General features: G+C 42.6%; 1 protein-coding gene across 1 annotated transcript in view; it reads right to left on the bottom strand.

Moving 5' to 3' along the window:
- Positions 1-1,330: 1,330 nt before the first annotated feature.
- The window catches only part of RPTN (repetin), a 36,467-nt gene continuing 25,996 nt past the window's right edge, over positions 1,331-11,801 (bottom strand). The window contains exons 2-3 of the mRNA XM_055113832.2: positions 5,610-5,767; positions 1,331-4,818 (exon numbers count right to left, since the gene is read on the bottom strand). Of these exons, the coding sequence (XP_054969807.2) occupies positions 2,152-4,818; positions 5,610-5,747 (2,805 nt within the window). The 5' untranslated portion in view covers positions 5,748-5,767 and the 3' untranslated portion in view covers positions 1,331-2,151. The remainder of the gene's footprint in view (positions 4,819-5,609; positions 5,768-11,801) is intronic.

The raw sequence follows: 11,801 nt of genomic DNA, 5'->3' as shown, positions 1-11,801 counted from the left end.
GTCTCCTTCTATATTTCCTAGACTTCTTTGCAGCTAGAGTTCTAGATGTGAATTAATGTTTTTCAAATTAGGCATATTTGCATGATATTTGGAAGGTGAAAGTGAGTTAGAGACAATCATACCAAGATTTTGGCTATTTTTTTTTGCAGATAAGGTTATAGAGACATGTTGATAGACAATTTTGGCAGCAATGTCAGAGGCTTCTGAATCACATGTTTCTGATTTTTGGATTGCAAGTCTGGTGATGTATTGAACTCAATAGTCCCAGGGGTTGATTTCTAATTTCTAATAATTCAGCCCTTATTATTCTAGGCAGTAAAGCCCTTATTGTTTAAAAGACCTAAAAATGTTACTGTTTCATTCCTTGAGCCATAACTAAATGAGGCGTTAATTCAGTCTCTCTTGTTTGTCCCTTTTGTTTATATGCAGTAGATGTCCCATTAATGTCCAGTTGAATTTATTACAAAGCCAGACTTATTTCCTCCATCTGTCCACTTATTCAAAAACAATGGGTACCACTAGACATCACTGGCTGTATTAAGTGCTGAGCAGTACAAGGTTGAGTAAGATATGGTCTTATTCCCAGTTTTCCAGGAGAGAAAATTACCATAGAGTGTGGGCCAAATGATATAACAGAAGTGAGTGTGAACTTAGAGAAAGCAGAGTTTGGAGTGTCCAGAAAGGCTGCTTAGAAGAGGTGATGTTTTAGTTGGGATCCAGAGGATGCCTAGGTTTTTGTCAGGCAGAAAATAGTGGGGAGGTATTCCATGCTGATGGGATGGCATATTCAAAGGTATGAATTCATGAAAGATCAAGTGTACCAAGAAAAGGCCAAGTCCTTGGTGTGGCTGGAGCATTGGATGCTCCTGGGAGGGGCCTGTCATGTGAGTAGGCTGGGTAGGTCATCTGATCAGATAGTGAGGCCTATGTGCCACACTGAGGGATGTAAATTTTTTTCTGAAGTCACTGGGGAGCCACTGAGGAGAAGGGCCATTAAGGCAGTGGAGATGGAGACGTGAGAAGAGATTCAAAAGTTATGGGGATGTAGAGTTGGGAAGACTCAATGACAATTTGAATGTGGTGGTGAGGGAGTGGTAAAGGTAAAATATGACTCAGTAGAGGGAGGAGGAGCTGAAAATTATATTTAGATAAGTTTCATTTAGACTCTTTATTATTTGTTTTGTATTGATTCTTATTTTTTTTCAGTGCCCAGGAACTCAGGGAACAAAGACATTTTAGAAGTCAAGAAATAAGGTGTTATTTTTGGAAAATGGCTCAAAAGTGAAAATAGTACAACCCCACAGTGAAGAAAGGAGTCATGAAAGTTATTGCTCATCAATTATTTATTAGATATTTTAATACAATTCATAATCTGCACATAGATTTTCTTGAGAAGAGTTTTCAGGTCTTAGGAGCTATGAATCAATAGTCTTGATCCTCTGGAATTTGCAAACATATGACATATACTTTCTCTCTATTTTATATAATCAGAAACTAGAAAGGTATTGAATTGTAATGGGTCCATTCAGCTCTAGTGATAGGCACTAATGGACAGTCCCTCCGGTGTGGAATAAGAGCCTGGCATGGGAGATGTAGTAAACATCAGAGATGCACTCTATGTTCTCGGCTCTTGTAGCAGCCTTGAACTGAGTTTCATTCTAGTCTAGACTATGAGGCTTGAAATTCCTGATGTTTTATCCACAGGAGCCAAAGCTCACCAAACCTAGGGTTCCTTGAGCAGTGGAGATGTAGTATAATCCTTGGATGTAATGTAAATCTTCAGAATATCTTTTCTGTTTCTGAACTTTAGGGAGAAGTGTTCTACCTTTCAATGATTCAACCAGGTCTCATCTACACAGAGGGCAAAGCAGGAAATGATTTAAATACCCAAACTGATCAACATTAAGATATGATTATTTCACCCAATTTACCACCTAGATTTCACTGAATCGGAAAACCCTAGAATTGCTGCTCAAAGAACCAAAAGCCCTTACGTGAATGCTAGTACTCAAAAACATCCTTGCAGGGAGATACAGCAGAGGATAGAGGGAAGAAATACATTCTCAATCTCTTAAATCGAATTAAAGGTGAACTCGACATATAGGTTTCTTTTTTGGCTTTGTGTTGCTTTACCTCTGGTGCTCACATAGCCTAGTATGGGTAGGATTTCTGCTCTTGCACATAGTCATAGAGGGGGTTGGGAACAGTAGCTCCCTTAGCAGGGAGACCACGCTGTTCTCTGCTTTGGGGCCTCCCACTGCTCTGGGTTGGATAGAAGGATGGTTCAGTGTGTCTTTTCTGTGAGCCTTGGCTCTGGTCATCCTCTTTCATGTGGAATTTTTCTCTGTTAGGACAGCTTCTGTGGGTCACTTGGGATTTTTGATTCTGAGATCCTTGATACCTCTCTTTCTCCTCATAGTTTTGTCTATTATGTTGTTGCTGATGGTTTTGATCCTCTTCATGGGTTTGCCTGTCTCGTCTCTGATGGTTCTGCTCGTCTTCATGGGTTTGCCTGTCTCGTCTCTGACGGTTCTGCTCGTCTTCATGGGTTTGCCTGTCTCGTCTCTGATGGTTCTGCTCATCTTCATGGGTTTGCCTGTCTCGTCTCTGACAGTTCTGCTCGTTTTCATGGGTTTGCCTGTCTCGTCTCTGACGGTTCTGCTTGTCTTCATGGGTTTGCCTGTCTCGTCTCTGATGGCTCTGCTCATGTTCATGGGTTTGTCTGTCTCGTCTCTGATGGTTCTGCTCATCTTCATGGGTTCGCCTGTCCTGTGTCCCACATGGACCTTCCTGACTCTCATGGCTGTGTCTATCCCAAGTTTGATGGCCCTGCTCTTCCTCTGCCCAGTGGCTCAGCCCCTCACCATGACTCTGCCTGGTCTGGGCCTGTCTGTGGCCCTGCTCACTACTGCATGATTGCCAGTCTCTCCCTTTGTGACAAAGGGGTCTTTCTTGTTGGATTTGTGCTAAGAGTTTGTGTTGGTGATGTTGGCTATCCTCTTCAGGCTCCCATACCTGGTGGCCGTTCTGCTGTGAGTCCCTAGACTGGAATCTCTGTCCCTGGTTTTGGTACCCTTCCTGTCCTGGAGTCTGTTGACTTAGCCTCCCTGATCTTCCTGATTGTTCAACATAAGAGGCTTTTCTTGTTCCTTCAGTCCCTTGGAAGTACTTATTTTGCCCTTGTATTTCCCCAGTCTGTGATTGAATATAGTGGGAACTCTGGCCTTGTCTGTCTGTCTGACCATAATGATAGCTCTGGCCTTGTCTGTCTGTCTGACCGTAGTGGGAACTCTGGCCTTGTCTGTCTGTCTGACCATAGTGGGAACTCTGGCCTTGTCTGTCCATCTGACCGTAGTGGGAACTCTGGCCTTGTCTGTCTGGCTGACCATAGTGGAAACTCTGGCCTTGTCTGTCTGTCTGACCATAGTGGGAACTTTGGCCTTGTCCGTCTGGCTGACCATAATGATAACTCTGGTCTTGTCTGTCTATCTTACCATAGTGGGAACTCTGGCCTTGTCTGTCTGGCTGACTGTAGTGGGAACTCTGGCCTTGTCTGTCTGTCTGACCATAGTGGGAACTCTGGCCTTGTCTGTCTGTCTGACCATAGTGGGAATTCTGGCCTTGTCTGTCTGGCTGACCATAGTGGGAACTCTGGCCTTGTCTGTCTGTCTGACCGTAGTGAGAACCCTGGCCTTGTCTGTCCATCTGACTGTAGTGGGAACTCTGGCCTTGTCTCTCTGTCTGACCATAGTGAGAACTTTGGTCTTGTCTGTCTGTCTGACCATAGTGAGAACTCTGACCTTGTGTGTCTGGCTGACCATAGTGGGAACTCTGACCTTGTCTGTTTGGTTGACTGTAGTGGGAACCCTGGCCTTGTCTGTTTGTCTGATCATAATGATAACACTGGCCTTTTCTGTCCATTTGACCATAGTGGGAACTCTGACCTTGTCTGTCTGGCTGACTGTAGTGGGAACTCTGGCCTTGTCTGTCCATCTGACTGTAGTGGGAACTCTGGCCTTGTCTGTCTGTCTGACCATAATGATAACTCTGGTCTTGTCTGTCCGTCTGACCGTAGTGGGAACTCTGGCCTTGTCTGTCTGTCTGACCACAGCCTAATTCCTGACCTAGCCTCTCAGACTGTCCACAATAAGAGCCTGATTTCTGTTGATTTGTCTGGTTAAAGTGAGAGGCTTGCCCAAGTGTTTCAGATTGTTGTGTAAGTCTTTCAGACTGACCATAATGAGAATCCTGAATTGGTTTTTCACACCGATTTAAGGCAAAGATATGTCCCTGCCATTTAGCCTGGCCACTGGTAGATTTGTGACTCACTTTTTTACCAGAGCTGGAGTCTTGACTTTGTCTCTCTGACTGATCAAAGCTGAAATCCTTGTCTTGTCTCTCAGACTGATTTTGGTGAGAATCTCTGTCTTGTCTCTCAGGCTGACTGTGGTGGGAATCTCTGTCTTGTTTCTCAGACTGACCATGGTGGGAATCTCTGTCTTGTCTCTCAGGCTGACCATGGTGGGAATCTCTGTCTTGTCTCTCAGGCTGACTGTGGTGGGAGTTCTGCCTTTCTTCCTCGTGCCTCTGTCTGTGTTGTCTGCCTGTGTTTCCTGGGAACTTACGGTCTTGTGCTCCTTCCTGCCCCCTTTCTTGCTGTGAGGTCCTGCCTCCATGTGACTTATTGTCTAGCTTATGATAGCAGGCTTGGACCAACTGGAACACCAACAAGAGGTACTCATGAAAATCAATATGTCCATCTCGGTCTTGATCTAAGAGGTTCAAGATGGTTTCCACAGTCTCTGGGTCATTTGGTCTCTGTTAGGAGATAAAACAAACAGCAAAATCAGATGCTGTCCTGTGCATACTAAGATGTGTATCAGTGTTCATGCCCCAATCCATTTGGTGCTGCATGGACCTTCCTAGGTTGAAAAACCATTAATATGAAGTGGTGTGGACTTGGCACTAGTCTTTGATCAGCTGGTTCTCAGAACCTTGCTGGATCAATGGGAGCATGACCATAGGGAGTAGATACATTTATTTAAAATCAGCTCCATTAGTAATTAATTTGATTCATTTCAAAGTTATCCCATTCCATCACAGGCTATAACCTAGTTGTTTAGCCCCTTTTGTTTTTCACTGCACTGTGAGATCCTAGAGGGAGGGGGAGCTGATTTTATTCATGTTTGTATCCCTTGTGCCTAGGGGCATAGAGCAGGTGCTCAGTGACTCTTTATTGGTTGAATGAATGAATACATGAAAAGATGTGTGGATAGCACTAAATGAATACATTAAAAGATGTGTGGATAGCACTAAATATAGAAATCAAAGTATGAATCTTAGGTTTTCTTCTGAGAAATTATTCCCTGTTACCTTGAAGTTATACTCTCTCCTGGTCAAATTCAGATACAAGGAGGTGTGTGTGTGTGTGTGTGTGTGTGTGTGTGTGTGTGTGTGTGTATGCTGGGAGAGAACTACTAAGGAGCTGCCTGAAATTCCTTTTGTTACAAGGCAGAGCAAGCCCAAATAAAACAAGGCATCCAACCCTGGTGCAGGTGTCAGAGTCATTCACACTTGATCTCATGGGGCTGTGTGTCTGTGTATCTTACCTGGAGGATGTCTCCAAACTCAGCCAAGAGCAGTTGTTTCAACTCTTCCTTGCATAGTAAGGCACAGTCCCCATTCCCTTTGGCATATTTGTGGAATATGTCAATCACACTGAGTATGCTATTCAGGAGTTGAGCCATTTTGACAAGTACAGGTGAACCTAAAAGAAGAAACAAGATTTCTCCTGCCGTTAGGATAATGACCATGAGACAGCATTTCCAGAGGGAAAGTGACCCCTCTGGATCTGGGAGAAAGTTTAAGAAGTGAGAGAGCCCCTTCTTAGCTGTACCCCTCCCTTGCCCTGACTCACAGTCGGGGACCAAATCTCATTGCTATAGTGGGAGATGGTGCAAACTTGGTTCCCTTGCTATAAAAAGAGACAATTTCTTAAAAAACAAAAAATGCATTGCAGGTGTTTTACATATCCCATCCTCTACTCCAGACAGGATTCACCTGATTGAAAATCTCATATTAGAACAAAAGGAGGGGAGGCCAGGAAGCCCAATAGAGGCAGGAATAGAAGCCAGCATAGTAGGGCATAATTTTCGACTAACAACTAGCAAACTGGAGGGGGCACTAAATAGATCCCACTGAACAGGTTTCAGTCTTGTAACGAGCCTTTCTTAAGCAAGGAAGAAGGCTGAAAGTCTCTCTTCACGGTCTAAGGAAGCTTTCTGGGAGGCTAAATTCCAGCAAATGCTTCTGGCCTGGATGGTTTTGGGACATGCTTATAAAATGAAATCAATGAATATAAAAGCTGTTACAGATAAAAATAGCAAGTGGGTACATAGCCAAATTAAGGGCACAGATTATAGGAGGTATATATAATCAGTTAGGTCCACATTGGCCATGCTGGGAGACTTGGGTCTTTTGGGATCTAAATCTCAATTACATTTTTTTCTTGTGGAATGAAAATTCCAGTTAGTGGGTTTATAGGCCTCCAAACTGAAGCCCTATCTGCAGAGCATGTTGAATTGCCAAAAGCATACAAACAGTGATGTCTATAAGAAAATAAGTGACAAATAATGGATCACATGGGACAAGCTGAGTCCCTTGTTGTAATTCAATGCAATGAGACTTGAGCATTGCTGGGCCCATGGTCCAGAGCCTTGGCCCTAAACTATTCGGTCTTTCTTAACTTGCACAAAAAGTAAATGCTCCACTATGGGAGACTAAACTATTCATCAATTGTTCTAGCCCTAAGTTTTGGGATGCCTAGGACACATTGAAGTGAAGGCATTTGCATTTTACAGACACAGAAGTAGTCCACCCCAGCTATTGTCATATTCTCAGATAGAGCCAGAAAAAGGAAGCAGAAGGTAACCAAGGCTATTACCCACAGGAATTAAGTCTCAGACCTCCCCAGCCTGGTGCATTATAGGGCTCTTGAGAGCCTTGTAGATACTACCAATGCTCCCCTATGCATGTCTTACCTGCTTGAGGAGGAAGGAGCAGAAGATTCAGGAGTCAGAGAGGATACTGGGGACCTAAAAACTCATCCTATTTATAGGGGTTTTAATTATCCTACCAGGCCATCCCAGGAGACACCCATTCTGTGGCAAAGCCTGAATCACTCTGGTCCCAGCCCAGCTCAGCCCAGCTTGACCTCTCCCTCTGCAAACCGTTTGGTTTATTTACTTCCCCCACTTGCTCATGAACCTGTTTGTCACTACAGTAGGTGACACTGTTTAAGTCCCAGTCCCATTTAATTAAGAGAATGTGTGTGTATGTGTATGTATTTGTGCTGTGAGGGTCCCAAAAGACAGAGGTGTTGGCTGAGTTCATCCTTAATATATGTCACTTGCCAATACTAATAGAGGGCAACAGTCAGCTCATACTGAAGAAGGCTATCTACGTGGTCACTTACAAACATATGTCAAAGTTGGAACTAGAGATTCTATTTATTTGGCCAGAATATAGTTCCTGGAAGAGGTTTCTTTTAGACTAACCTTTTTCTTGTGCTGGTAGATATTTGGATATTAACCTATTAACTTATTTTGAATTACTATTATTTTTTCATTTAACAGCTCCACAGGCTAGTTGGGAGAAGTAGATACATGGTCAGTTTTGGGGATGAGGGGCACCAATGGTGGAACTTCTACCACTTAAGCCTTCTAAGACTTACTACTAAAAAGTTTGAGTTGAGGGACATCATGGAAGTTTATGATATCTGTGAGAGAGAAATGCTGCTAGAGACCCCAGCTTCTGTTCATTTCCCATCTCCGTACCCTTGGATGCCAGCACAGTGTCTTGAGCATGGGAAATTCTTAGTGAATATTTTTGGGGTAAAGGAATTATTGGATTATGCAAGCATTGAAGAATCGTATGTAAGGTGCAAAAAGCTGTAGACTCACCTGTATTTCTACGTTTGTCTCACATCTAGATCCCTGTTTGGACTTTTTCCTATGTATCCATCAGCCAATCCATTATTATTAATAACACTAGCTATTACTTACTATGTGTTCAGGATTCTACAAGAGAATCACAACAGTGCAGAAAGATTTTAGTTTAGTTGGAATAAAGAAGCTTCACATAGAAAAATATTTTGAACTCCAGGGATAGGACATGCTAAGTGCTGAGTATTAGAAACCTAGGCGCATGTGGAGTCCTCATGGCTGGGCCTGGACGTCCCTTAGGAGGTGAGCTTCATGTTGTTCCTGAAAGGATTCAGGTGGGCAGAGAAGAAAGCAAAGAACTTCTGAGTGGGGAGAAGGGAAGAATCGAAGGTACTAAGGTGAGAGTTTGGATTCGAGTGAGCTGGTAAGTCTGGGTTGAGCAGAGGGATTTAAAAGAGCAGAGGGATTTAAAAGAGTAGACTTAGAAAATTTTGGAACTGAAAGGGAAATCTAGCCTCTTAATTTTACAGATGAGGAAACTGAGGTTCAGCTAGATTGACTGTATTTGCCAAGGGTTTCACGGGCTATGACTAAAGCCAGGCCTGGTTTACTTGTTTCCTCACTCCAGACCGATATGCTTTCTGAGACATTCTCTGAGGCAGATTTGGGGCCTACTTTAGGGTTTATTTTAATGAGAAAGCAGAAGTAGGGTTTTGGTTAGGAAAAGCGACATAATCAAAGCATTGTTTAGAGGAAGAATCGAATGGCTCTGTTGTAGATAGTCAGATGTCTCAGTTTGTCTGGCACTAAGGAGTTTCCCAGGACATGAGACTTTCAGTGGGATAATTCTGGGCAATCTGGACCGAGTTGGTCACCCTAAACTGTGGTGTACAAGATAAATTGGAAAGAGGAGTACTGGGCAGTGAGACCAGTTAGGAGTCTATTATATGGCACGGGTGAGAAGTGACAAGGACTTCGACCTGGATGCGTAGTTCAAAACTATAGGAAGGTAGATGGATAATAGCAGGAATAAAGGGATGAGGTCTGGGGACAGATTAGAAGAGGGGCAGGGAAAGTGGGAACATTAGGTGAGATTCCAAGTCTTTAAGTCTAGATAACTAGTAGAACTATGGTACACTGAAGAAATGTAACTTCTGAAGGGGGACTGCTGGGTCTAAGATCTAGTGCTTCTATTGGCATTTCCCAGGGTCTCTGCCTTTTGTAGTCTTGTTATCATCCCTCCAGCTTGCATCCTTGGCTGTTTGGGGTCTCCCAGCACAAGTCAGGACTTTCTTAAGTCTATTCATAAATTCTGAGGGCTGGGTCACATTAAGGTTCTCCTTATACTTTTGCATCTCTACTTAGTGCTCTTCAGTTATGTCTCTTCTCACCTGTTAGAATAAAAGACCTAGAGAAGATTTGGTTGTCCCCAGAGGCAAATAAGAGGAGTAGGGGTGGGATGGGCAGGGGTTGAAGACAATAGCCATCAGGAAACAGAACAACAATGCTGTGTCCCGTTTCTCTTGGCGTGTTCCATGGCTCTCTAGCAACTGTTTCTTTTGGTTAGACGGGCAGTTCTGTTTGTTTGATGTTGCAGTGAGAGAAAGATTATGTTCTTAAGAGTAGGATCCGCTATGTGTGCATTCATTTAACACTTAATACACTCCGATAGAATAGGCAGAGAACTATGTTGATCAGCCAATCAGTTAATCAATTAGTATTTGTGACCATACAGAGGGCGCCCTTTTGTGGGCACTGAGATAAAATGTAGTCTTTGTCCTTAAAGAACTTTCAATGCCACTGGGATTGAAATAAAACACCTTTGAAGGAATCATGAAATGTGACCTTTGTTTCTTTATCTGTAAAAGGAGAGGGTTGGAACTTTATTTTGGTATTGGCATTCTGAGATTCTGTCATGCCAATCTTAAGGTTAACAGTGGCTTTAGAGGTAATATTTAAACATTGCTCTATTCAGATATTCGATAAAGGCCTCAGAATTTGTGCTTCTCAGTCTTTCTCTGTGGAAAATGGAGAAGTCAATTATGGGTGTCCTGTTTCTTCATTAACATTTATAAATTTCATGAGGACCTACACTATTTTAAAAAATTATTTTTCAGTGTGTTTTGCAGCTTAAATGCAGTCATGTTGTAGTGTGACCTTTGGTCTCAAAGGCAAGATGTTTTTAAGCTACAATTTATTGAAATCTTATTGTGTGCTAGGCTCTGCATTAAGCATTTTATATATATTATCTCCTTAAAAATAATTTTAATTTTAATTTCATATTCCATGGGTATATGTGAAGGTTTATTACATGGGTATACTGCTTGTCATTGAGCTTTGGGATATGAATAATCCCATTGCCCAGATAGTGAGCATAGCACCCAATAGTTTTTCAATCGTTTCTCCCCTTCTTCCCCCTTCTAGTAGTCCCCAGTGTCTATTGTTGTCATCATTATGTTCCAGAGTACCCAATGTTTAGCTCCCACTTATATGTGAGAATATGTGGTATTTGGTTTTCTGCTCCTGCACTGATTTGCTAGGATAATGGCCTCCAGCTGCATCTTATGCACCTGACAAAGGTCTAATATTCCAAATCTATAAACTTATTATCTTGTTTAATTCCCACAAAAACTCCATGAGGCAGAGAATATTGTCCTCATTTTTCAAACAAGGATACTGGGGCTCAGAAAAGGATAAGTAACTTGCTCAAGGTCACACAACTTGCAACTGGCTGAGCTGAGGCTTGAACCCATGTCTTCCTGATTCCAAAGTCCTTGTTTGCAATCCCTATGTTATGTTGCCTCTTTTGGAACAGGACTGGTGATTACTCCCTCCCCAATGAGAGAAATAACTTTCCACATAGACTGAAGTGAGTAAGACCAGGGTAACTTCCTTATGACATACTGTGAAGGAATCTGACCTTGAAATGAGAATCTCCTGACCCTTAACCGGTCAAACATTTATTATTTTCTTATGCTTCTCCAGAACTTAGATGATTTCAACACTAAAGGACCTTGTAATCTATTTGGGGAGATAAGACAGATGCTTCTATTTACAGAAACAAAACCCACGGAGGAAAAAAATTCCCTTCTCTCTTTACAATTGACAGCTCTGGGCACTGGTTTGACATGAGACTGAAGAAGTTCCACTTGTTGCACATTCCCTGCAGTTCTTGATCCTACTGTAAGCCTTTGCTGTCCATTTCTCTTGGGATGCAGATGTGCCTAGTGGGTGTGACAGGTACTATTTTGAGCTAATGGAGTTTTCAGGGAGTCTCCTTGTCATATTTTGGCCAAATCATTAAGGATAATTATCATGGAACTCTCAGACTTCCTTTTTCCTTCTTTTGAGATGTTGGGTTTCTATTGAGATGAATCCTACAGGATCCAGAGGATGGCTATTTTATTATAAGGGAAGACCCCTGTGTAACGCTGGGGCAGGCACTTTTTTCTTGATTAGCCCTTTGGCATTAAGCAGGTGGATAAACTGCAGATGGGGCAAATGAACACCTTCCCCTGGAGAGGAGCACAACTAATTAATAGACATAAAACTCTTTGAGATCTCTTGATATTGAAAGGTCATTTATTATCAACTGCACAAATAAGTTCCCATTTAAAAATCTTTTCTTGTAGGTGAATTACTGCCCTGTTAATTATAGGCCATTTCGCTTTTAATAACATCTGTGGGAGTCAGTGGTTTCTGAAGGTGATGCTGATATCAGCGATATTTTTACTCTGTCAGAAAATGCGTTCTGAGCTGAAGGGAGGAAGCCTAGGTTTCCTGGGGATTGAGTGCACAGGTTTCAGCGTGGAGCTGTGCTCCCCCTCCCCAGCTTGCAGCCCAGCCTTTTCTTCTACT

This window comes from Pan paniscus, chromosome 1 (genome assembly GCF_029289425.2).
Source record: "Pan paniscus chromosome 1, NHGRI_mPanPan1-v2.0_pri, whole genome shotgun sequence".
In the NCBI taxonomy this organism is placed as follows: domain Eukaryota; kingdom Metazoa; phylum Chordata; class Mammalia; order Primates; family Hominidae; genus Pan; species Pan paniscus.
This window is presented reverse-complemented; position numbering and strand designations above follow the sequence as displayed.